The sequence below is a fragment of the Thermobia domestica genome, chromosome 8, assembly GCF_964235325.1.
Source record: "Thermobia domestica chromosome 8, izTheDome1.hap1.1, whole genome shotgun sequence".
Lineage (NCBI taxonomy): Eukaryota > Metazoa > Arthropoda > Insecta > Zygentoma > Lepismatidae > Thermobia > Thermobia domestica.
Window position 1 is genome coordinate 42,704,605 of NC_137461.1, and position 26,559 is coordinate 42,731,163.

Consider the following 26,559-nt stretch of genomic DNA (forward strand, 5'->3'; position numbering starts at 1 on the left):
GTTTATTTTACTGTATATTACGGGTTTCCTAAAAGGAAATTATTTATGATTTTACTTCCTTACATAAATCCTCAGGAGCTGTTAGACATTACACTTATCTGGAAGAATAGTTTGAAACAATATTGAAAGATAAAAAATGATCTAATATAGCAAAACCGTGTATCCTCACAAGACTTTGATCACAATTATCAAAGCAATTTTCATAAATTTATTGCTTTTTTAAAAGAAATAATTACACAATATCATTTTTCTTGAGCAAGATATATAACCGTTAAAATACGGTTATTTTTTCTATTTTCGTTTTGAAGTGGTTTCTTAAATGTTATTCTTTATGTACTAATATTTTGAAACATATAATTTATTTAGACAGGTTCTCTATACGAATTTCTCCATGTGAACATTGTACATGAAAACCTTTTGCACGTAATAAGTTACTTTTATGTCTCTCTACTGTTGGATATTTTTAATATAATTTGTGATTATTGTTACAGGATCCTATAGAAAATTGTGATAGCAATTATTTTATAGTGAGTTCTATAACTTACATGTTAGTAAGATTTGACTCTTGGAGGGAAATGAATCCAGAAAATGGTTTCTTTTACTGAAACTTAGTATTACAGACTACCATTTTAAAAACAAGATAAAGTACGAAGTAATGAAACCAATTTAATTAAAGTAAAATGAAAGGTTTAAAAAGTTTTGTGAAAGTCAAATAAGAAACTTCTAAACTTATTATAGGAATACAGTTTACAATATAACTTTACTTATATATATTTGTAACTTCTTAAAACGATAATGTTCACTTTATAATATAAAGATTGTATTGAGTAAGTCTTTATGTAGGACTTTTCTCTAAAAAAATGATAAGTTGTTAGTTTCTATTGACGGAATCGTGTCACAATATAAACTGTTTCTCCTAAAGGAACATGAGATTTATGAAAATGAATAGATACGAAACTGATTAAAATGTTTGACACCTTTAGAAGATTATTATTGTATATGGTGCGCCTTATTTTGAATATGTAGAACTAAGGACTTTCCCAACTTTTGATATTATAATCTTATTATCATAATATAATTAATTATTATAATCTTGCAAGAATTCTAAAGCAATTATTTTGGACTAGTTTTGTGTAATTATCACAATAAGAACTTGTATTGGAAAATTCAACAAAACAATGGACGGATATAGATGGTTTATAACTTGAAGAACACAGTAAGATAATATCTAGTGCAAGCTAAATTATCTAACAAAACTCATTGCTAAATATGTTTTGAGTGAAAATAAAGAAGAAGTAACAATCATCAAAGAAAAACCATTATTCTTAACATCGAAAGATAAACGAAAATGATCGACAATTAATAACAAAAGAATTGTTATAATTTTGTGTGATTTATCAGTATCATCTACTTTTATAAAAGGATATTATAATTGAGAATTGATAAAGCTGTGATAACATGGAAGACAGAAGCTGAGATGGGAAATTATACAAACGTACAATCACCGATTAAATTTGTCTTAAACCAAGATAAACGTTCCGTTAATCTTTATATTTGTTCTAGCTGAGATGGGAAATTATAAAAACGTACAATCACAGATTAAATTTGTCTTAAACCACAATAAACGTTTCGTTAAACTTTATATTTGTTCTAAGTGTTATTTGGAAAAGTACGAAGGAGGAAAAACTATATTAAGACAATATATATACTAAGTTTCTGAACTTCTTTATAGAATCACTGTTTCACTTCACCAACACGTTTTATAGACATTCTGAATTCTAGTGTTCCTTTCTTGTTGGCACGGTTAAACTTCTTTAATTAATCTAACAGTGACAAGAGGAGGATTACTAGAGTAGTTAATTATCACGCAAAAAATACAAATTTCAAAAGATTGCATGTCAATCTGATCTCTCTATATATAGTGTTAAATACATAAAATAAACACGCAATTTTATGTTTAGAAATTGACACCTAAGCAATCAATAAATCTAATGTCATGAAGAGAGTTTTACGGAAGTAATTAAATTAGAATGAACGATGTGAAAGGATTCTCTCTTTAAAAAAAAAATAGAAAGTATCAATATAGTTGTTGATTTTAATTTCTCTTTCTGTTTTGGAGTAATAATAACATTTATTCGCCTGAAAGTACTTTCTTTATAATTTTTGTTTCTTTATGATTTATAAATTTTTTAGCTACCTGCTTTCAGTTCCTAACGGACTATCTGTACCATGAAATCGGCATGAAAGAATAACTCATTTTGCAAACACACACACAAGAAAAAAATGGCATCATAAACAGTCAACAAAGAGAATCACAAATATAGCATTTGTTGTTTACGTATGTGACAGAAACGAGAATAGATATCGTTTATTTCTCTGGGAGATAATGGTCACTATCAAGCAATATGCGAATAAAGCTTAGCGCACTAAAGTACAATTAAAAGAATGATAGAAAGTTATTAGGTAAACGATTAATGAATCTTCGTCGAAATGATACAATTGAGCATGCGTACTTAATACTGCACAGCAATTTGCAATTTAAATTGGCGATTTCCCATATCTTAAGTTTCATTTTGCACTTAAAAATCTCGCGATTAATTTGTTCTGAATACTCGTGAAATGGTAATATATGACATAGGTTTATTAGAATTTTGAACTGTATTAGGATTTCGAATACTTATCAGGTGTATTGAACACTGTAGTTTGAAATTGGATTAATTAATTCAACAGCAGTTTCAAATATGTTTGTAGCTTGTAACTGAAACCGTTAAAATTTGTGATTTATAATTGTCTCCATTATTATAATGGGAAAAAGAAGATTCACAAATTTGATGGAATGCCTTTGGCCCAACGTCCGTGCAATGCAGTATGTTGGACATTTCATGTTGGAATTCCGAGATGATAAGAGTCAATGTAAGCAGGTATTACGTGCAATGTATTCTTTAATGCATATTGGACTGGTCACTGGTCACTTTATATTTTCTGTTATTGACCTTGTACGGAAAATCTCTGATTTGGACGAGCTAGTTGGTAATGCTATCTCCACATGTTTCAGCGTCCACGCTGTAACCAAACTATACTATTTCCTCATGCGAAGAGAGAAATTTTACAAAACTCTTGGTATGTGGGACCAGAAAAACGCGCATCCTTTGTTTATTAAATCGGATGAGAAGTACCAGGCGTTGGCTGTAAGACGAATAAGGAGAACCCTTATTCTCGTCCTCGTAGGTACACAACTGGCAGGATTCTTCTGGGCCATAAAGCCGTTTATTGTTAAAAAGATGTTTGTCATTGAAGATGGAAACTCAACTCAAATATTCTACAAACCAAAATTGATTTGTGAGGCTTGGTATCCTATAGATGTGTACAAAAAGGAAAACTTTATCTTCGTTTATATATATCAGGTAAGGTTTAAGTTAATACATAATGGATTCATTCCTCTGTGTTTAATACGAACATTTTGCTTTTCTCCTCATCGTAACACAAAAGAATCATTAGAGATTAAGTAGTCATTTTAATACGCATAATGCATTAATTTCAAATGTTAAAATTATTCAGTATAATATAACACAAGTATTTCATTACTGAATACATATTGTTTCCCTGTATGGACTTAATAACTATAAATTATCACACTATTCTACCAAATACAAGTAAAGGAGACCATCTGCTAGTATTGGAGGTGGCAGTGGCTTCCCTTAAGCCAAGTCTCATTAGTTAAAGGAAAATTTTTTGTCGCTGTATGGAAGGGAAGAAAACTTAAATATATTCCAAACGTTGTCTGCAAGACTTAGTACATTAGGTATAATTGCTTTTCTTAGCTTATAGCGAAAATATACTTTTTACAATCTTATTTAGGCAAGGTTGCGCAGCATTCCTCATTATTGCATATTTTCCATGAATATTTCTTCTTAAATAAGAACAGATAATGTTATGTATCAAAATTTAACTTCAAAAGGAAAAGCAAGGCACCATTTCAAAATCTAGACTTTCAGATATGTATTTCTTATCTTTTACTATATAACGTCATTCCAGAAACGATCAAGTTTGGGTGAAGACCTACCGTTTCCGTATTGACGTCTGTTTTGTCGGTACGTCTAGAGAATATTTCGTCACAGATAAATCACGTAAAATGTTTTATATATACACACGGGGCATTGTCCTACTTTCTAATTGGTTCAATATTTGTGTGAATTGCTTGACATTTAACATGTATTACCTTGCAAATGGTGCAAGTGAGTTTCCGAGAAAATTGGTCGTGAATTTGGTGTATCACTTGCATCTATTTCCATTTCAAAAACCGACAGGTGAGTCCCATATGGCGTATCCAAGATGGCGGCTGAGGTGTGTAACATGTGTAAGGGAAGCAGTACTTTATCAAATTTATTTCGTACCCACATTCATATCCAGTAACGATGGGGAGCTAATAAAGAATGAACATTAACAAGAAACAAAGTGAGCTAGGATACTGAGACTCCTACTCTATTCCACATATTCCTCTAGTAGGTAAATGCATTTGCTACATCTATCCTGCAACTTTTAAAGTCCTTGTAAATACAAGTCTTTTGTCTGCTGCTGTAACTACTCATCTATATTATCAGTTGCTACTTAAACACTCTGAAAAGTGTGACCTTTGATATGTTTTTTGAGATTCAGGAACATATGGTAATAAGAAGGAGCTAGGTCATGCGAATAAGGGGGATGAGGCAACACTTGAAAGTCTATTTTGGCAATTTATTTTTGTGTTTTAGATGCCGTGTTTGAGAAGCCATTGTCCTGCAAAAGCAGAACACCTTTGGAAATCTTACCATGACGTTTATCCTTGATATTTTCGCGCAACTTTCTCAAATAGCACAGTTACATGTAGCATTAATGATTGCACCCAATGGAAGATAGTCCACCAGCAGAAATCCATCCTTATCCCAAAAGATTGTTGCTATTTGTTTCTGTGCAGAACTCAGCACATGGCACTTCTTTGGCCGGTGAGAAGAACTGTGTCTTCATTCCTTAGACTGAACCTTAGTCTAGGGATCATAACAATAGATCCAGGTCTCATCAGAAGTTACGAGTTTCTCCAATCTCACTACTTGGAAAATGTTCCGAACTCTCCGCGAAGTTCTCACTCTTTCCCGCTTTTTTTTCTTTGTCAGAAGGTTGGGGATTCGCTTTGCTGCAACCTTCCTCATATCCAGATCATTATGAATAATTGTACCAATTTTTTAATGTAGTATGCCCACACATGTAGCAAACCTTTTGGTCGATATTCAACGATATTCCATTATCATGTCCTTGATGGCTTGCACATTTTCGGGAACAGACACAGAAACAAGCCTGCCACTGGGTTTCGCACTTTCAACATCAAAATGGCCAGTTCTGAAGTTTGCCACCCAGAGTTTAAAAGTTGATTTGATGGCCCACGCTCCCCCAAAGTGTGTTTCATTTCATGGATCATCAACATAGTCTATACAGATCCTACCCTGTATACCCTGCTAATTTCAGCTTACTAGACTTCCCCCTAGTAAGGTTCAATTTTTATCAGCACCCCATCGCACATCCAAAGAAACTAAAAGTAATTTTATCTCCAAGCGTTATAGTAGTTTATAATTTAATTTCGGATATGTGAAGGCTCATAAATATGGAAATTACAGGTATGGGCCGCAGAATACTTTATATTTGAGTCAATTTTACACGAATTCCGATTTGATATTTCACGAATGTATTTTGTCAGAATTCACTTCTTTGTATGGAATATGTAATATTTGTAGTTCTTATAAACTCAATCAAAACACATAGGAATAAAGTTATTTCTATATGCAAACTTAATTTTCTGAAGATAGCTAGAGCAATTCATTTGACCGAGTTCGTTAACAGAATCAACCGTTAAAGAATTAACGGATAACGCAGTCTTCAATGATTGCAATTTGTAACCTATATCATATATATGTAATAGAATTTTGAGCTGTGTCTTTTTGCAATAGAGCGATTGGCTCGGTCGAGTTTCTTAGTGTCATATATCCGTTAAGCATATTAACAGGTAACGGAGACTTTTAACGGTGGCCATATTACCCATATCTCATGCACGTAAGTGAATTTTTAAATGCTGATGTTTTACAATAGAGCAACGATCATTTCCGAACTCGTTAACGTAGCCAATCCCTTAACATCGTAACGGGTAACGGTGAATAATAATAACTATCTATATCTCATACATGGTAATATTCCGCGTGATCCTCTATACTGCCTTTACAATACTTTACTTGTTCTCGTATTTGTAATTATTTCGTGAGTTTCATTTAGGCTTTAGCATACAAAGGTCAATCAAAACTTAAAGCACATTCAGCTGTATCTTAGTAATGTAAGCACTACGGAAATGAATTTTTGTTAGTAGAATCATTGGTCCTTTATCCTCTAACCTATACCTAATTTTTATGTCCTGGGAAAGCTGCCGTCTACTCTCTACGTGACAACCTACTACAGAAGCGTGAAACGATGAAATTCCTCTCCCCAACATAGATTCACAGTAAGCTGTTGCCATTCTTTGAGAACAACACAATAAATCGAGGTAATGAGCGTCGATTTCAGAATAAGAACCTGAGACAGATATTCGGAGCCAAGAGGAAAGGGAATGAGGAATGGAGGAAATTTCATAACAGGCAAGCGCATAATTTATACTCTTTTCCTAAAATTCATTAGGATCGTCAAGTCTAGGAGGCTTAGGTGTGAAAGTCATGTAGCAAGAATGGACGAAAGTAGGAACGCTTTCAAAGTTTTAACTGGAAGTCCAACCGGAAAACGACCATTAGGAAGACCTAAGGGCAGATGGGAGGACAATATTTAGATGGATCTCACATAAATGTGAATACAAAGTAGAAACTAGATCCAATGGGCTAAGGATAGAAGTCAGTGGAAAGCTTTTGTGAACGCGGCATTGAACCTCCGGGTTTCGTCGGCCATAGAGTTAGTTAGGTAGTGAGGTAATGTGTGTTGATGGCTGTTTTTAAATGGTGATTGCATCATCCAGTACCAGCCACGATAGACCATCAACCGTCAGAACCAATGAAGCCGCATCAACAACTGTAATTCAGAATGTCATACAGAAACACAGATACACCATCAGCAGAATTCATACCACACATGGGTATGGAAACAAGAATCTGCAATAAGGGTAATACAATTTCGAAAAGAAGAACCTTTTACTTACTGTAATTCTCGGATCTTAAGAGGGGAAATGATGCAAATCAGGAAGAACGTGAGTGATGATCTGCTGCCTTTCTCTGGGAGTGTTCCAGAATGCTTTCATAAAGTTATCCATATGCTATGAAACCTTGTTAGTGTTTAATTTCGATCCTGAGAACAAAATAGTAAGTCAATGGATGGAAACATTAAGTCTGAAAAAATGGTGCAATACTATTACCTAGAACGTTTAAGGAACATCCATTCATGTTATGAAAAAAAAAACATAGTTGCAGTGCACTGAAGCAAATGGATTATACCGGGTGTATGAAAAGTCCAAAGCATAGGCCAACTCCGTTATGAATGAAGATACGAAAAACTAGAAAGAAATGGAAGTTGTCGGGAATAGCTGGTTTCCGATCTAAAATGCTCATTTTTTTCCACTTTACGCCAGCCGCTTGAGCTTTACATTGGTAAGCTGATTCATGATAAATGAGAAGGCAATCTTTGTATTTCAGCAGGTTGTTAGAACTAATGATTACTAATTCTGGAATTTTTAGTTTCTGAAATCGAAAAGCAAAATCGGATTAAATCTGATTTCGGAAAAATTCCGCAATTCGAAGAAATATCCGGATTTCGGAAAATTTCCGGAATTTGGAAAAGAATCGGATTTGGGAAAAAATCTTGAATTCGGAAAAATTCATAATTCTTTTCTGAATTGATTATTTTTCTAAATTCATGATTTTATCCAAATTAAAGATTTTTCCAAAATCCGAAATTATTCCGAAATCCGAAAGTGAAATTTCCAATTCCGTAAAATTTTGACCATCCCTAGTTCGAACCAAACATAAGGGTAAGCCAATTATCATGGAGAAGTGCATTGTTACATGAGGAAAACCTAAAATACCTCAAATTTCTTACTCAATAATACTGTATTATTGGTATGATAAGAGCCCAGGCGAACAGCCTGCTTAACTGGAAACATTGCTTTTTAGTAGAGTAAAATTTTTCACAAACAAGTCTTCAAAAAACAATTCTTTGCTACAAGCGGCAATAATATTGGTTTTCTATTTCTCATATCATATGATAGGAAAAAATCATATTTGCAATCGTGAATTTTATGGAGTAAACAAAAATTCAAGATGGATGACAATGTGGCGGTCCGAAAACATAAACAAATTTAGCTGTCATGTGGTTTCAAGTTTTGTATCGATTTCTATGTTTTCATGGTCATAGAATTAATAACTGTTTTCACAGTTAACAGTTGTTCACAGAAAGACATAGAGAAATGTGGGAAACAATAAAGTTAATGTAAACTTAACAAACATTCAGGTAAAATATATGCTATATTGAAATTTAAGATGAGTAAAGTTTTCTTTGTGGAAAAGTTTACATTTTCCTAAAGATTTCTCTTAAAAAGAATCTCTTCCCATAATTTAAACTAGTTAACTATTTCTTATTCTCTCTTTTTAAATTTCAAGTTCTGCTTTTTCTTATGATGGTGTATAGATTGGAACTATTATGAAACCTATATAATGAAGTCTGTGACCAAAAGTTCTCATCCTACCAAGATGCCTCGTTTTGAAGAAGATATTCCTGTGTTGTGTCTCATATGTGTCAGTGGTGGCAAGAAAAATGAGTTAATGAAAGTAACATTATCTGTTGTAAATAAAGTGAAGAAATGTTTTGAGAAAAGAAAAGCATTATCATCTATTGCCACTGTATTTAAAGAGTATATTGTACATCAAGAAAGAATCATTTGTAGATTGTCTTCAAATGAGAACATATCTTGGCATAAAAAGTGCTACAATCAGTTCACACACCAAGGCCATATTGATTGGTTGATGAAGAAACAAGAAAAGATGAACAGAGGAAAGGCGGAATAGTGAATCAAGATGATAAGCTTCCAACTACAGGTGAAGAGATTTTTCAGCCTACGAAAGCTTCTATGTCACCATTGGTCCCTAAAGTTAATTGGCAGCTTTGTATTTTCTGTCAGAAAAGAGAAAATATCAAAAGACTATCTCAAGTCTTAACATTTGAATGTGCTTCTACTATTCGCAGACTTGCGGACTCCAATGAACCACTTCGATGTCGAATAGATACAGAAGACCTGATTGCAGTAGACACACTATCATCCAAACTATCGAAACAATGAAAAGAGGACAAGTAAATTGACAAATATTGTGGAAGCCACTGGTACTTCGCAGATGGTACTCACTGTATTCATGCAAACCCTATATTCTCTGAGGTAGCTTGAGCGAGGATTTCATGTTGGAAACATTCCCATAATAAAAGAAATAGTATACAGGTATAGCCAACTGACGAAAGAAAAAAACTGGCTTTCTGTGGCAGTTAGAAACAAATATATGAAGAAAATGTTATCCGAATATTATGGAAACATACAATTTCAACAACGGATATGCAGAAACCTCCCTCAGCTTGTCTTCCGAAGAAAATCAAGTATAATCGAAGCTGTAGAAGTAGTCATAGTGTAAGATGGCTCAAGATGAATGTCCAAGAAATTATTTCTGATACTAAAAAACATATTCAATGATGCCAAGAAAATCCGATCAAACCTTCAACGTGTTCCTGAAATTGAGGATTGCAATCAATTAACTTTAAATGCTGAACGCCAATGTTTACATGAAAGTCTGTATACGTTTCTCCGCATTGTTCTATCTGATGAAGATAAAGTTTTTGAACGTGAATATCCACAACCAAAAATGACAGACAAATTGCTTTATTATGTTAAGATATTCTTTACGTAGCTTCGAAAGGAAAAAAAACAACTCAGAAACATATTAACCCCGGTGTACTTGTACTTCAAGCAAGCAGACCAAAGCAGCTAGTTAACACACTACATGCTGCTGGAAGTTGTGCATCTTATGATGTAATCCGACACATTGACATTATCATTGCACAAAAAACTGTTAAATGTTTTTTTTTAAAAAAAATAATGTAATGATTCCTGAAAATCTTGTACCAAACCGGTTTATCCATTATGCAGCAGATAATATTGACATTTTAGAGGACACATTAGATGGAAGAGAAACATTTCATGCAACATAAACTGTTGCATATCAAGAAGGTCCAATTAATGTTGTCTCTTCGTCTTTGCCACTGGGGAAAAATAGCACTTTGAAAAGTGTGCCTGGAAACTTTAAAAAAAATCAAACGATCAACATTTTCAAAATAGAAGAAGTACACAGTTCCAAAGATATTAACACATTAACTTTTCTATTACATACTCTATATCAGTGTTTCCACCAAATTAGGACTTGGCTTGGCTATTTAGTCGATCATGTACAAAAAATGATGTGAAGAATGTAGTGCCATCATAAACAACATTTAACCAGTATATTGCAGAAGATGAACAGCCCTTAACTAGTATATGGTACTGCTTAAAATTACCTAATCCAGGTCACAAATATGACACATTATAGACTGTCACTACCAGATGCAAGATAATCTCTGAAAACTAAACCAAAATTATATTGTGATAATTTTTGATGGAGCTCTCTACTCAAAAGTAAAAATATAGATGAAGCTCCGACTAGATGAAACAAAGAATATTATTCCTTCACTAGGTAGCTTTCATTCGATTCACTGGTTTATTTGACCGCCCTTGGGGAGCACTATGCAAGCACCTTCTTTGAAGACTGCTGGATAGAGGGTGGTATAGTCAGAAACAACAGCTGTTTCTGTGTTGAATTGAAAGCACTACAATTGTTGTTTGCGACTGCATAAAATAACTTTTGAAGCTGTATGGAGAGCTCTAATGACATCATTCAAAAATTGGCTTTCGTTTAAGAATCACGAAGATGAGCAGCATATAATTGATGACAATGTAAAACGTATCTATAAAGACTGAGAGCAGAGATTTTATGCAAACACGAATCGATGTTGAGGGATTCCCTTCCTTTCTACAAGATATTAAGCACTTGCTTCTTGAATTCATTGAGGAAAACTCTTCAAATTATACTTTCAAGTATTGGATTCTTTACATAGATCTCATTGGTGTCCTATCAAACTTCATCAGAGCATCACGAGAAGAACGATGGGCGGAACATATTACATATTTCAAGGAAATTTTAAAGCTATTGGCAATTCATGACCACTAATTACATGCGTGGGAATCTGGTTATCTAATAGATGTGGAGAATTTGAAGCAAGAACTTCCTGGTGTTCATGAACAGTTTCTGAGAGGAAACTTTGCGAAGTACAGACAAACCATTTGTCAGAATACCGTCAGACCAAGCAATGGAACATGTGAACAAAATTTGTAAAATATGTAGAGGACTTATCAATATAAGTATACGAGAGAGTGCTCGACCGAGGTAGGACCTAACATACAATGAAAGAGGGAGATTACGTGCTTCATCAAGCATTAGTGTGGGCTAAAACTGCACAGAGCAGAATCCTTGTTTACCAGCTGTCCTACTGACTGTAGTTGGGAGTTAAAAGTTGGTAGTCTCAAACAAATTTTTCATCAAAGATCCTTTCCCTAAAGGCACCTGTATATGTCAATATACAAATGCCTTAAGTAGTTCTGTAATACTTCATGTTCCTGCAAGAATGCTGGAATGACTTGTATTCCAGGATGCTCACATTTTGATAGAAAGTGCTTGAATCCATTTATGAAGTACAATAACAAAACAAGTGATGAAGTCGTCTTTCAAAATTACTTCCGATATAAGCCTTTCATTATACTTGATTGTGTTAATACTATATTTTATTTATATTCAAGTCTGTATGTAAAATTGCTTGTGTTTTTGAATGAATGTCCACCATGGGCAGAATGGATTTAACCGGAGGTTTTTAAATATTTAGTTCTTGATTCAAATATTGGTTACATTGTAGTTCTACTTATGATGAGTTTTTAATATGGAGGTACAGTGATTTTTAAGATAAATTATTTCTTAATCATATGCAGTATTGAAAAGTTTTGGTGTTCTTTGAATTCATTGTGAAATTGAAGAATTATACCGTTTTAAAGGTATATTCATTAACATTGGTATTCAGATGATTTGAATACAATTATTGTAAAAAATAACAGAAGTAAAGTAAACCTTTCGTTTCATTTAAATAAGTGATGTTATATTATTCAGTTCGTTATGATTCAGGAATACTAGCACTTGGTGGTCTAATTATAGCCTATAGGAAAATTGAAGTATCGTATTCAATAAACATTGTTATGGATACGTATTCTTGTGTTTAATGTGGTGGACCTTAGAGTTAATGATTTGCTTATTTGCGAAACTATTCATACTATTGATATTCACAAGTCGGATGCTCTTTAGTAACAACACGGCACATAACTGCATTTGAAGTATGAACCCAACAACTCAAAATATACCAGAACGCTTATTCATAATTCGTATGCAATATATATATATATATATATATATATATATATATATATATATATATATATTGGGAATTTAAAACTTAAAACATAGTTAAGATAAAACAACATAACTACAATATTTCTTGTATTAAAGAAAATGTGTTATTCTGTATTTGGAATACTTGCTATTGCTGAGATTTGATGTTTTTAAATAGATCACTTTACTGAAATGTGATCATATTTTTCGCTTATATATATGTTAATTTCCTTAATGCCCTTGTCAACCATAAACATCTTCAACACATTTTTTAATTTAATAGCCACAAAAGCATAAATATCGACACCACGTTTGATGTCATATGCCAATATGAACTTACTTCTCTCCTGGACGGCCATCTTGTCTGCCTTCTTTGATTTCTGGTGACTCCAAGGTATTGATGAGAGGAATATACAATTTTCTATTAAAACCAGTTTCAAGAATCATAAAAACAATGATTGCCACTTGAGCAAAGAAAAGTCTACTGAATGTAAACTTACTTCCCTTTCGGGCGACCATCTTGTCCGCCATCTTTGATTTCTGGTGAATCCAAGGAATTGACGGGAGGCAAACGCGATTTTCTGTTAAAACCACTTTTAAGAATCATAAAAACAATGATTGCCACTTGTAGCAAAGGAAAGCCTGCGGGTTGCAACTTTCCACTTATGCATTCCCCTACTATTTTCATTTAACGTAGACCAAATTAGAAGTGTGAAGACCAAACAACTGCTAGCGATTTTGACAAATCGAGCATTTTATATTAAAACCAACCTACTTCCAACACCCTTTCTCTCTTTCAATTTCTTTCCATATCTTCACTCATAATATCCTATCAGTCCAGACTTTTCAAACACCCGTATATTAACCTGGTTTAGACCTTTGTCATTATTCAAATTGTGACGTGGGTAGTCTTGCCCCCCCACCATCACGTAATCATTCGAAAACAATTTCAGTCGTTTGTAATTCGTTTGCTCCCATTTGCTCTACAGTAGCTCCGTTTGCTCCCTTACCGTTCCTGAGAAAACGGAACATTAAAATGGCGGGACAGAACAACGTCGTCCTAGCTCCCCCTCTCAACTAAAAATAATCGCTGAACGGATGCTGACATTCTTTTGTACTTCCTACTAAAATACACCCTTACACTTATTAATCTGAACTATAATATTTACTCTTGTTTAATATACTTCGATTTAGACAAATGGTACTAAATTCACGCACGTTTGTACACTGTCCTAACAGAAAATTCACGCACTCACACAAAATTACTAACTACACATAACAATAGATATGCAATAGCATAGGAAAGAGAGGGAGAGGGCGAAGGAGATTACAATTAATGGACGATATGAAGATAGAAAAATCGTACGTGAAAACGAAGAATTTAGCGGAAAACAGTGCAGCATGGAAGCTTCTTAGTTACGGCAAGTTACCTACCAATATTGGCAGAATACCTATGATAATGATGATGATAATGACATATTTGAAATACAAAAGCTTCTACCACTAAAAACTAAACACGCCATAGTATCAGAAGTATCGAAATTTCGTAAGCTTATACAACCGTAGTAACGGAAGTGAGATGGACCAGGTAATACGCACCTCTAGTACCTTAGGGTCGAATACTATGACCATAATACTACGTATTTCGAATAAAGAGGAACAGAGATACAAGTTTTTGAAAATTTAACGGTTTTCAAAATCCATTGAATTAAATACCTTCTTTCCTCAGTTATCGCACCCGTTACACAGATGGTTCTTTAGAATTCGTAAAGATTAATTCTCAATACTGTTAAAAGTAATTTGATACTTCAGACTTTTCCGCAAATAGGAACAAACTATATAAAATTTGTAACACTCTCTACAATTGTGTATTTTTGAGTACTTGTAATTACAGCTATCTAAAGCTCTTGCTGTAAGTATTACAGAAGCAAAGAAAAGAATCATTTATTTCAAACGTTTCCCACAAATACGGTTTTTAAAGGAGTTTAGCAATCTGTAGCTATGTTTTACATATTTTCGAAACGGACTGAGATATCAAATTGCTGTAAACCACTTTATTGTATTTATCTCTATTGGAAACAATATTCGTGTCTGAATGTGGGTCTAATTATTAATTAACAAATCTTGTAAATGAGGCCTTTATAAAATAGAAGTCAAATATTTAATTCCTTGTAACCTTGTTCCTGTTTATTTGAAACACATTTAATGATTATATTATTTATGATTATAGAAATGATTATGTAACACTAAAATACCTTGCATATCTATTGCATCGTTTGTCTGTGTTACGATATTACAGATGTAAATGAACCTAAATTTCTGTCTTTGTGAAATTGTAACGTTCTTAACTTGAAACAATCAATAAACTTAGTGTTCGTTATTTTGGGATTTAGGTTTAGATTTAGATTTTAGGGTCTTGTAATAATTTGCCACTAAGAAAAAAAGGAAACAATTCATGGTAGGTTTGCGACATGGTAGTATAAAACAGTATGTCATACATTTTTTTCCTTATATATTTGCCACTTAGAAAGTGGGTTGCTAGATTCAAGTCAATCAACCAGCCAACAGAAAATTATATAATAATAATAATAATAATAATAATAATAATAATAATAATAATAATAATAATAATAATAATAATAATAATAATAATAATAATAATAATAATAATAATAACTTTACAGAACAGAGCATACGTAACTTCGTAATATGAGATTTATTAAACAAAACGTTTGTTCCGGCTCCTAATATTGTCCGTTGTAAAGAAAAGCTAGTTAGCTCTTGTCCGCTGTGAGCTTCGAGAATTATACCTGTCCCATATTCTTCATCATAGGATGAGGAAGAATTTACTTCATACTTGTAAAATCTCCTATAGTATATCTATGAAATAATCGGAAATGGAAGGGGAAATGTTCTTTCGTGTTTAGGAACCATGCATTTTTCTAATGGTTGAAATGTTCAAGAGCATTCGGCCAATCGCGGAGTTTAGAAATTTGCAATTACTACTTCTTTTTTCAAAAGTAAAATTGCATCGAACAAGAGACAAACATACTTGTCAACATACTTATGGAGTAATAAAGTGATGATAACACGAAAAAGTATAACAGTGTTATGAAAAATGAAATAAAATCTGTCAGTGTAACATTCTACAATTATACCCTCAAGGCTAAGAGGGACGAAAACTTAGGCAATTGAAAGATGATGAAACAATAGGTGGAATGAGAATTTAGGAGGAAAGGGGAGTACCCTCAGAAAATCCACTGTAACTATATTGCCCACTAAATACTTACTTGACCGGATCGAACCAGGATTCTATACACCGGAGGGAAGCGCTCTCCATTGAACCATCGTGCTCCCCCTCTTAGTTTTTGTGTTAAGATAAATGTGCTCCGTTCCACAACGTGAATTTAAGGTAGCCTTCCAAACTAAGGGGATTGAATAAGGTGGATATAAGACCTATTCTTGAGATGGAGAATCCATACCAGACAGGGGTGTAACTAAAGGCTTGGGGGCCTCCCCGCAGACAGTGTGGAGTGGAGCCCATTCTCTAAGTCCCACTTCACGACTTGGGGACCCACTGATAGCTTTTGTACCCCCCCCCCCCGCATAGCGGGGTCTGCGGGGTCCTTATTTACGCTACTGATTTACCAGAAACAATTCTTGTCAACTGACAGACGAAGGAAGAGTGTCATTCTATAAGATTACCCATTTTCTGAGTGTAACAAAATGCATGGGATAGTCAGTTTCGATTGCAGGATGTACGATGCCAGAGTGAACAATTACAGAAAGAAGAACAAAGAGCCAAGAAGGGAAAGGAGTTAGACGAGAAAAGTTGGCAGTGTATGAGGTGCACTAGTAGAGTACATCTAAAATATCGGTGCTCCTATTTGCTTGTCACTACTGCTATCCAAACTTTACCCTACTATTTACTGAGTTTGTTGAGAATGAGAGAAGCCAACTATGAGGTAATAAAGAATAGAGTTGGAAATAACTATTCGCTGAGAATGAGAGAAGCCAACTATGAGGTAATAAAGAATAGAGTTGGAAATAACTATTCGATGAGAATGAGAGAAGCCAACTTTGAGGTAATAAAGAATAGAGTTGGAAATAACTATTCGCTGAGAATGAGAGAAGCCAACTATGAGGTAATAAAGAATAGAGTTGGAAATAACTATTCACTGAGAATGAGAGAAGCCAACTATGAGGTAATAAAGAATAGAGTTGGAAATAAATATTCGCTGAGAATGAGAGAAGCCAACTATGAGGTAATAAAGAATAGAGTTGGAAATAACTATTCCCTGAGAATGAGAGAAGCCAACTATGAGGTAATAAAGAATAGAGTTGGAAATAAGTATTCGCTGAGAATGAGAGAAGCCAATTATGACGTCCCAAATAACAGAGTAGAAAATGGCTAATTACTAGCAATGAGAGAAGCCAACTATCAAGTCATAAATGAATATTTATTGAGAATGAGAGAGCTAAATTATGACATCAAAGAGTATGAAGCTTCAACTGACTATTTGCTAAGAGTGCCAACTATTATGTCATAAATAACTATTTTCTGAGAATGACGGAAATAAAGTATGACATCATAGATTATTAAATCTGAAATTACTATTTGCTAAGAATCAAAGAATCTAACTATGATGTGATGAAGAATAAAGTTGGGAAATGACTCTTTGGTAAGAACGAGAGAAGAAAGCTTTTACGGCACACAGTATAGAGTTGAAAGTTTTTACTGTAGAGGATATGTAAATAGGTAAATATCTTTTAAAAAACATCAAATTCAATATATTCTACCAGGGGCGGATCCAGAGGGGGGATCGGGGCGATCGCCCCCCCCCACAAGAGGAAACTCTTATTTTATATATAAATAAACCCATCCATAACAAGTTTGGAGCTCTTAAAAGTAGCAGTATTACCGCCGACCGCCCCCCCCAGAAGTCCGTCCTGGATCCGCCCCTGTATTCTATTACTACAAAACTTCCAATTCTTTCTCGCTGATCGAGTGGATAGCGTGTGTGACTCTGATGCATAAGGTTCGAGGTTCGATTCCCATTAGAGAAACATCGAGCTCATTACAACTGTTCAGATCCAATTAGTTCTCATACTAATAGCTTTTTTGTTAAGAAGAAAAAGACCAGAAGTGTAATTCGATGAACCAAATGTCAGAATTCCTTAACTTAACTCGAAAATAACAAAGTCGTTATGGTTTACGGACTACTGCCTTTTCTCATCTTGATCTATAGAGCACCATCCAATTGACATAACATGTATCCTTTCTTCAATGATGTTTACAACTGGTTTTTCGTCCCCAAATCTGTATTCTGAATTAAATAAGAAAAACTGTTATTCTAATATAGATTAACAAATTTTACATAATCTTTTTGATTTCTTAATAGTTCCAACAAATTTTCTCTAAATTCCCTGTAAATTTCAATGACGTATATTGCGTGAAACTCGCCCCTTTGATGAAGGGCATAGTAAATCAATGGTAAAGCGATTACCTCCGGTGCATCGGATCCCCGGTTCTATCCTCGGTCAATTAAGTTTGTGATGGACATCATGTTTCTAGGTTTCCTCGGGGTACTCCCGTTTCCTCCCACTTTCTCATTCCACCAGTTATTTCATCATCATTTCCTTGCTTTACTCGTTTTCTAAAGAGCATAATCGTGGGACGTTAAACTGAAAGATTATTTTTTTGTTTGTTTATCGCCCTATGGTATTCCTACGTAATGTCCTTCAACTGATTGGAATTCTCTGACCTTCATATTCGTGTAAAAGTTTAAATTGGATGAGTAATACACTGAAAATAATAGAACGAGAACAATATGTACAGCTGGTGATAAACCTTCTTTCAGTAATTTTATTTTAAATGAAATATGAGATTATGACAAATATTTTTGACAGCTAATTTCGCTGACACCATGTATTTATGATGTGAAATAAAAGGGTCAAGTATACATATGTCTACTTTGTCCTTGACAAAAATTCGTTCTGTTATTACCTAAATATCTCCTTGTGGGTCAGATGGATGCCTAAAATATAATTACAAACATCATTCATCTAACCTGAAAACACCACCATTATAACTATTGGATGTGAAGAGTCACACGAAATCATCCGTGTTACATCTACTGTTTAATTATGATTCGTGATCGAAGTCATTATATAAAAAAAATGTTAGTTACGAGTTAACTATAATTACAGAACAAATCAGAATACGAAATTTTCGTGGGTAAGCACCAGATGTTGTATTTCAAAATGCATAGTAAAAAAAATCTGAACGGAGCATGCGTACATTTCCTCGATACTTTGTACAGCAATCTGGGATGTTGAAGAACTTCTCTTTGGAAGTTTTCCAGTTAATTTTTATAAGTGTTTTGTGGTTTCTTAAGTTGACCGAAAAGATTAATTTGTGCAGACAATATAATAATTAAATTTTTAATAATTATTTTACATATATGAATTAATATTCAAGAACAGTCTAATCTTTGGAAGAAAACAGCTGTGAATTTATTATGCAAGGGAGAAGCATTGCACCGTCTAGTAACTGTGAAAATATTGTATTATTGTCATCTTTCTTTCCGGAACGAATTTGTTTATTTAAAATAGTGATACAATACTAATATCCTAGCTAAAAGTATGACTATAAGGATAAAGTAAACAATTAGTCAAATTACAAATAGTACGTAATTCAGTACTTAGAAATACCTGCGGAATATCTTTGAAAAGACTTTCATTACTTGCTTATATTATAATTGATTGTGACATTTGGGTACAGATTTATAATTAATAGCCTTAAAGATGAAGTACATACGACAAGGTTTGGTTGCGGACATATACCCAATCATAAGAACAATGAGATTTGTGGGACATTATATTTTGCGATATTACCAAGATGATGGTCCTATGAAAAGAGCATTTCGAGCTATTTATTCAGTGTCTAATATTTCATTAATAACGTTACATTTCTTACTCGGAGCGGTAAGCATTATGTTTAAAATGAACGACATAGAAGGTCTGGTGGCCAATGCTATATCAACCTTCTTTGCTTTCCACGCTGTAACGAAAATGATCTATTTCGCCGTGAGAAAGAAAGCATTTTATGAGACACTAGATTGTTGGGATGTCACCAATAGTCATCCAATGTTTGCCGAATCAAATGCTCGTTTTAAAATGAGTGCAATTCGAAGGACAAAGATACTTCTGCTATCTGTATCTGGAGGATGTGCGCTTTTCATCATCTTCTGGTCTATACGGCCATTTTTTGTTGCACCGTTTCGTACTATTATGGACGGCAATGAAACGATAGTGGTGGAAAATTCTCCATTGATAGTGGATGCATGGTATCCGTGGAGCCTCAAAGATTTTACTTTCTTTGCAGCATCGTACTTCTACCAGGTTATATATTTACCTTACTCTTTCTCTAATATTGTATTTCAGAAAAAAGTTAAGAAGTTGTATGTTGAATGCCTTGTATAACGTGGTTCTTCCTTGAGGTCTCCCCTACTGTTTTTCAAAATTTAATTTTAGTGTATAACGATAAGGTAACGAAGAATATAAAAAAATATATAAAAGGTAAGCCAAATAGGTTCTACATACACAGAGTGTTACCAAAATTTATCAAAATTTATCAGAAATTTATATTTTGTGTATAGATTTCTCACATTAAAATAAGAAAAAAAAAGTTTATATGGACCTGTGGTCGAAAGTGCATAGTTGCGTAGTTATTGAGTGCCGAAAACGTGAAAAAATGAACTTTAAAGGTCCACAGTTCCACTACTATAGGATCGATCGTAGTCGGGTCAAAACATCACTGTGGAACTTGTATGTGAACTATCCATATATCCATCTTTCAGAACCTTCGGTACCTGTACAATCATTTTAGAAAGGCTGTTTGGAAGTGCTTGATCATTCTCCACCTACTTCTCTGAAAATTGGTGTGCAAGTACTGGATCATTCTTAAAAATGGATATTTGGATAGTTCATATACCAGTTACTCAGCGATGTCGTGACCCGACTACGATAGGTCTCATAGTAGTGTAGCTATGAACGTTTAGAGTTCACTCAATTCACGTTTTCGTCACCCTATAAACTATCCACTTTAGAGCACAACTCCATAAGCACTTTTTTTTAATATAAGGACTCTGTTCACAAAATAGTTTGACACATTTTAGTAGCCTCCTGTATGTTCTAATAATTGTTTATAAGACCTTTGTTACAGTGTATACATCTGGGTACTCAGCAATTACCACATCATCAATTGAGCAGTCGAATTTCTGGTCTATAAGATAAGGTTTGGAAAACGATAATTGTTTTATTCAGTAGACGTTAGTAGATACCACCTGGCTCACTGACCATATTTTTAATATTGTATTTTAATTATTCACTTAGCGAAGAACATGAAGGTTTCACAATATCTCTGCAGTACTGAAGCACATTACTGAAGATCGATATACAATTGATTTAAATTTGCAATTGTTCATGATCAATTAAAGTGAAATGACCATGTAGGAGGAAAGGAGGAAAACGACGAGAAAAATGGATACGATGTTTTCCATCAAAAAATCACATGGCCTTTAGGTCCAGAGATGAAGTAGGTCAGTGGGTCGTGGGTCAAGTCGGTCAAGATTTAACCCTTTTAAATTGTGATGACACAACACCTGTGCCATGGCGTCGACCTTCGGAATTTGCTTTATAAGTCTCTAGTAAAGCTTTTTAGACCGGGGCCGTCCATAGGGGCATAGGGGGGATTTTTTAACAAAAAGTTCCCTTTTTTCGCAAATTTTCTCCACTATGGTACATGCTAGAGACATGCGAGTGGTACCGTTTGAAAGACTGGTACATTGCAAAGAAAACGAGGTACAATTCATATTCCAACAATGAACAGTCTTGATGATGATGATGATAGAAATTCACTAAAAATTATTATCAAGGGAAAGTATGTAAATCGGCTGTAGCATCAAAACTATTCATCCCAGGGCCACTCTTTGTATCTCATTCTCTTCACCATAAAGCAAAGTTGTTTTTAGCAGCATTTACATGATCGTATCCTATACCAAAAGGAAGACATTCGCGATAAAACAATGTATTTTTGAAAAATAAAATCCCTTTTTCCCACTTTGAGCGGAAATTTCCCGCATTCTTTACACTTTAGGAAACTTTTACGTACGCAGTTGGCAACACTGCTTTACTAGAAACAAAACAGGGTATGAACCATGATCCTACGATAAATAGTCTTGACGCAATAGATGATTGAGTGAAAGTCTACAAAGTACCTCCATAAAGCCATAATTTAAAAGGGTTAAGAGTGAGTCATTGGATTTGTGTCAATAAGACGTGACCCACTGTGACTCACTGTGAACCAACACCCACCCTGAGCCAATCTGACTCATCAACCCACCGACCTACTCTGCTTAGTACACTGTAGACAGCATCTTCCGATCACTGGTGAATGTTGCTACGACTTACTTTCCAGATCTCCATTTTTCTTCCTTTTTCTTTTGTTCCTATTAGAGTATATCTAAGTGAAAAGAGAAGTTCAGGCACTTTGGGATATTGATATTTGTAATTGTAATAGTAGCAATAGGACTTACCACCTGGCTTTCAAGACAGTCGAATTTTACACTACTTTTTCCTTTTCCGTTGGTGTACTTTACCTTGATTTGAGACTTTCATTTAACTGAAAAGTATATGTAATTCAACAAGGAAATAATTATCTGTGATAATTAAATTGAAATTCGTCGTAATACCGCCCATGGCAAACCCTATACCATTTCATGTGGTGTCGTGAAGGCTAGATCCGCTGGTATTGTAACAGAGCGGTGCTTGAGCGAATGACCGTAAAATTCAACCCAAATTAGTGATAATTTCACAGCCTTGTTTTATTGCAGGTGTAAACACTTTATTTAGTTGAGAGAAGGGTGTGGATCGTGGGTTCCAGTTGATGATGATGGGTATCGGTGGGTGGTGAAACGGAGTAGGTCACAGTGGGTCAGAGTGCGTTAGGATGGCAGACATGGTGGGTCGTAGATCAGAGTGGGTCATGGTGGGTAGTGGATTCAGTGGGTCGTGGGTGAACATGAGTGGTGGGTCAGTGGGTCAAGTCAAGTTTTCATTGGCCCAAACCATCTCTGCTGAGGTCGATCCTGTGTTCTCTCCCACCATATATACCATGCCTTTAATATTCAATTAAGTTTAACCCTTAGTCAATTTGCATAACATCAGTAGACACATGTTTATTTTCGTGTACTAATCAATAACATCCAGACAATCATCTACAAATTACTAATATAATTATAATATATCATACATAAAGTACGAAAATCAATATACTAAGGCAGGGATGCAAATAAACTACAAAATTTTACTCGCCCAAGGAGAAAGCTACTATCCAAATTCCACAATAGAAATCATTTACTTACCTTCGGTATGATATTAAATACTCGCCCGGACCGATGAGCCACTCACCCCGGCGAGTGGACAAGTGGTTATTTTCATCCCTGTACTAAGGGTAGGCAACTATGGAATTTTTTAACCTTTATATGCTATGATGCATTTTTATGCTACAGTAGAATTTTAACCCTATTTCCATATATGTTAGCGTTATAGTACATATCATATTACTAATATATTATTTGCTAGTGATACTGATAAACACCAGGTTGCCAACTACATTCAAACCTCTTGTAACTTTCGAATCAATGACATGTTCGTGTAAATGGCATGATATATTATATTCACATCCATTTGAAATAAAAACAATGTATTTTTCATCAAACGTGTATGAAACTCATTCAAATGCATCAGCTCACTATTCACTGTTCAGTGTGCAAGTACATCGCTGTTGAGAAACTAAACAAACAGTGTGGCCACATTATAGAAACTGAATTAAGTTATATCCCCAACATACATGTTTTAGGGCTGATATTATCACATCACAAATAGTCGACACGATATTCCATGCATACTAAATATGAGTGCTACTTGCTGCTTTATTTCGTTATTTAAAAAAAAAAACTAATAATAAATGTCGCGTTATGCAAGGTATTTTCTTAAGTAAATAGTAAAAATATAAAATAAAGAATATATAAAATTTTTCGGATACTATACTACACTACATATCATTAGTTTAAATGTTAACTTACTATCTCTTTCTTGTAAATTAAATTTTCAGTTAACCAAGTTTATGTAGAATAAGAACTTGATCAAATTTACTAGAAAGTGTTTGTTATCTAAAACATAAATTAAATTTAAAAGAACAGTGTTGCAATATAGTATGTTTAAATACGGTTACATCTTAAACTATTTCAGATTATCTAACGTTTATGTGTCACTATTTGAAATGTGATGAACATAAACATTCAATCTGATAATTTAGAAAGAAGCTAAGCACATCTGATGCTTACTTGCCTTCTTTGTGGCACACACTGCTCATGAGTACACCTACATATTATTCCTGACTAGAGATATCTCGCTTACTGTTACACTTGCAAACTACGCTTTGCATAAGTTTTGGAAGTCGTATAGAACGCTTAAGCCCGTCCGTCGTCCGTCGTCCGTCGTTCGACAGGTAATGGGGCGTTTACACTTAGTCGATTTGCGTTCGATTCAGTTGAATTGACGTCACTTTCAACTTAATCGACCGTGTAAACGGGACTTCAACTTAATCGCTTGTTGATCGAAGGCGACTAATCGACTGGCAACTGAATTAAAAGACGTTCTATTTTCTGTGGTTGAAACAATTGAACACATCCATCAATCTGATTCGGCCTAGTTGCTTCGATTTAGTGGCAAATGCAGCGAGTCGATTTAGTCGTGCGACTAAATCGACTAAGTGTAAACGCCCCATAACAGAGCAAAAACGGAAGGCGATATCGAAAGTGGTTATCTGCAATTCCAATCAGCATCCAAAGAAGAAGTTCCATGTCCTCTTTAACCATATTTTCAAACCGGAAGTAGTTTAAGTTGGCAATTTCTAGCTTTCAACTTTTATCGCCATAGAACAAAAACGGTAACAGATAGCCAAAAGAGGTTTTCTGTAATTGATTTAGTGTCTAAAGACAACACATCTGGAATATCCACAACATTCTAATAAAATTGGAAGTGGTTCAAATGCACTACTACTTCCGGTTTCAATAATGATTCCTATAAAAAAAACTGCAAAAAGTGTCAAGAAGTTTCTTTCATTCTTTTCTCTTTCTTTTTTTTTCTGTTTTTGTTTCTGCGATCGTTTCAGGATCCGAACAATAGATTCCATCAATTTCGTTAACCGTATATTCAACCCAAAAGTGATTTAAATTAACCATTTCCGGTTACAATGTTCATCGCCGTAGAACGAAAACGGTAGCAGCGAAAAGAGGTTTACTGCAAGCGATTCAGTGTCTTAAGACAACATATTATAACTATCCGTAACATTCTACCAAAACCAGAAGTGGTTAAAATTTACTATATTTTCGACTTCAGCATTGATTTCCGTAGACCAAAAATGGAAAAAGATATCTAGTTTTTTTTTTTTTCGTTTTTAATAGGTTCAAAGTTCCAAGAACAGGTTCCGTCTCCTTCATTAACCCTCTATTAAAATCGGAAGTGGTAGAAATAAACTGTTTCGGGTATCAACGTAGTCACCATAGAATAAAAACGATAATATATAGCGGGAAGCAGTATTTTACAATTGATTCATCGTCTCAATAGAACACAGAATCACTACCAATATTCCCGAACATACCAATATGCCAAAACCGGAAGTAGTTGAAATTTACTAATACTTTCAATTTCAATTGTGTTGCTACTGCTGTAACTTATTATTATTCTTTCTAAGTGTTTTAGTCTATCTACATGCATGCAATGTCCTGTACCTCAATAACACTGAGAATTATTAACTGATTAGTTTTACAGTTGGAATCTGATTTTTCGATTTACTCAGCCATTTTAAATTTCACTTGATTTTTGGAATCAATGTCCTCTATTTGCCTACTTGTTTCGGGCGTATAATAATGACTTACTACCCGTCTGTTTTAACATTCGGCACATACAGGAAACGCAGAGAACGACGAAAGAAAACACAGACTAGACAGATGTAACACATTATAGAATCAACTAATATTTATAATACTGTAACTAGAATTATGTTGAGGTATGGAGCAATATATTATCCAGTGAAAATATTGTAAAGTCCTCCTTATGTAGGTAAAAGGTAGAGCAAATTATAGTCGGGAATCATTTCCCCCACTACCAATTTTATTACAAAATCTTCCTTTTTATAAACAGTATGATACAAAATCACAATAATGTAGAAATCCTCTAATAACTGGGTATGAAATGTGTCCTAAGGCTCGAGTAATCTAAGAGAGGATCCCCACAGCTTTCTGAGCAAACTAAGTGGAATCAAGTTAGGATCTTTAATGCTCCACGCAAGCAGAAAGGGGTTAGGAAACCACAAAGCTCCAACCAAGCTTGGGTGGCTGAGATTAGGTATCATACAGAGTTTCGAGCAAACTAAGTGGACATGATATGAGGCCTATGGTACGGCCGTTACGTCTCTGGCTCTACAGTTCAGCGCGTGGACAAAACAATTATAGCCAATTTGTCGTGGGTTTATACGCACACACTAAGAATAAACATGAGAAACAAACAAATACAATCAAAATGAATTGCTTAATAAATGCTGATTTTTTGTGGATTTTTCAAACTTTCCGTGTAAGGGAATACAATAAAAATAACCAGAATTAAACATAACAAAGTAATCGAGTAAATTGAGTCACCTTCGCTGCTACATTTATTCATCACTGTCGATAGCTTGAACTCCACAATCTTGAAATAATTCGTCAGAGTTAACTGCCTCAATTTCTTCTTCATCATCGCTCTCATCGTCACCATCACCCAATGTTTAATTAAATCATATACATTTTGTTCGAAGACACCTTCAGCTTTCGAAGCTTGCTGACACAACACTCAAGCTTGTTTTCCCTCGCTCGAAAAGCCTGGCTTGGCTCAA

The 26,559-nt window shown here is 34.3% G+C and overlaps 1 protein-coding gene across 1 annotated transcript in view; it reads left to right on the forward strand.

Moving 5' to 3' along the window:
* The first annotated feature begins 2,804 nt into the window (after window positions 1–2,804).
* LOC145692842 (odorant receptor coreceptor-like) overlaps window positions 2,805–26,559 on the forward strand; it is a 99,962-nt gene continuing 76,207 nt past the window's right edge. Inside the window, 1 exon segment of the mRNA XM_081768352.1 lies at window positions 2,805–3,404. Within this exon segment, the coding sequence (XP_081624478.1) occupies window positions 2,805–3,404 (600 nt within the window).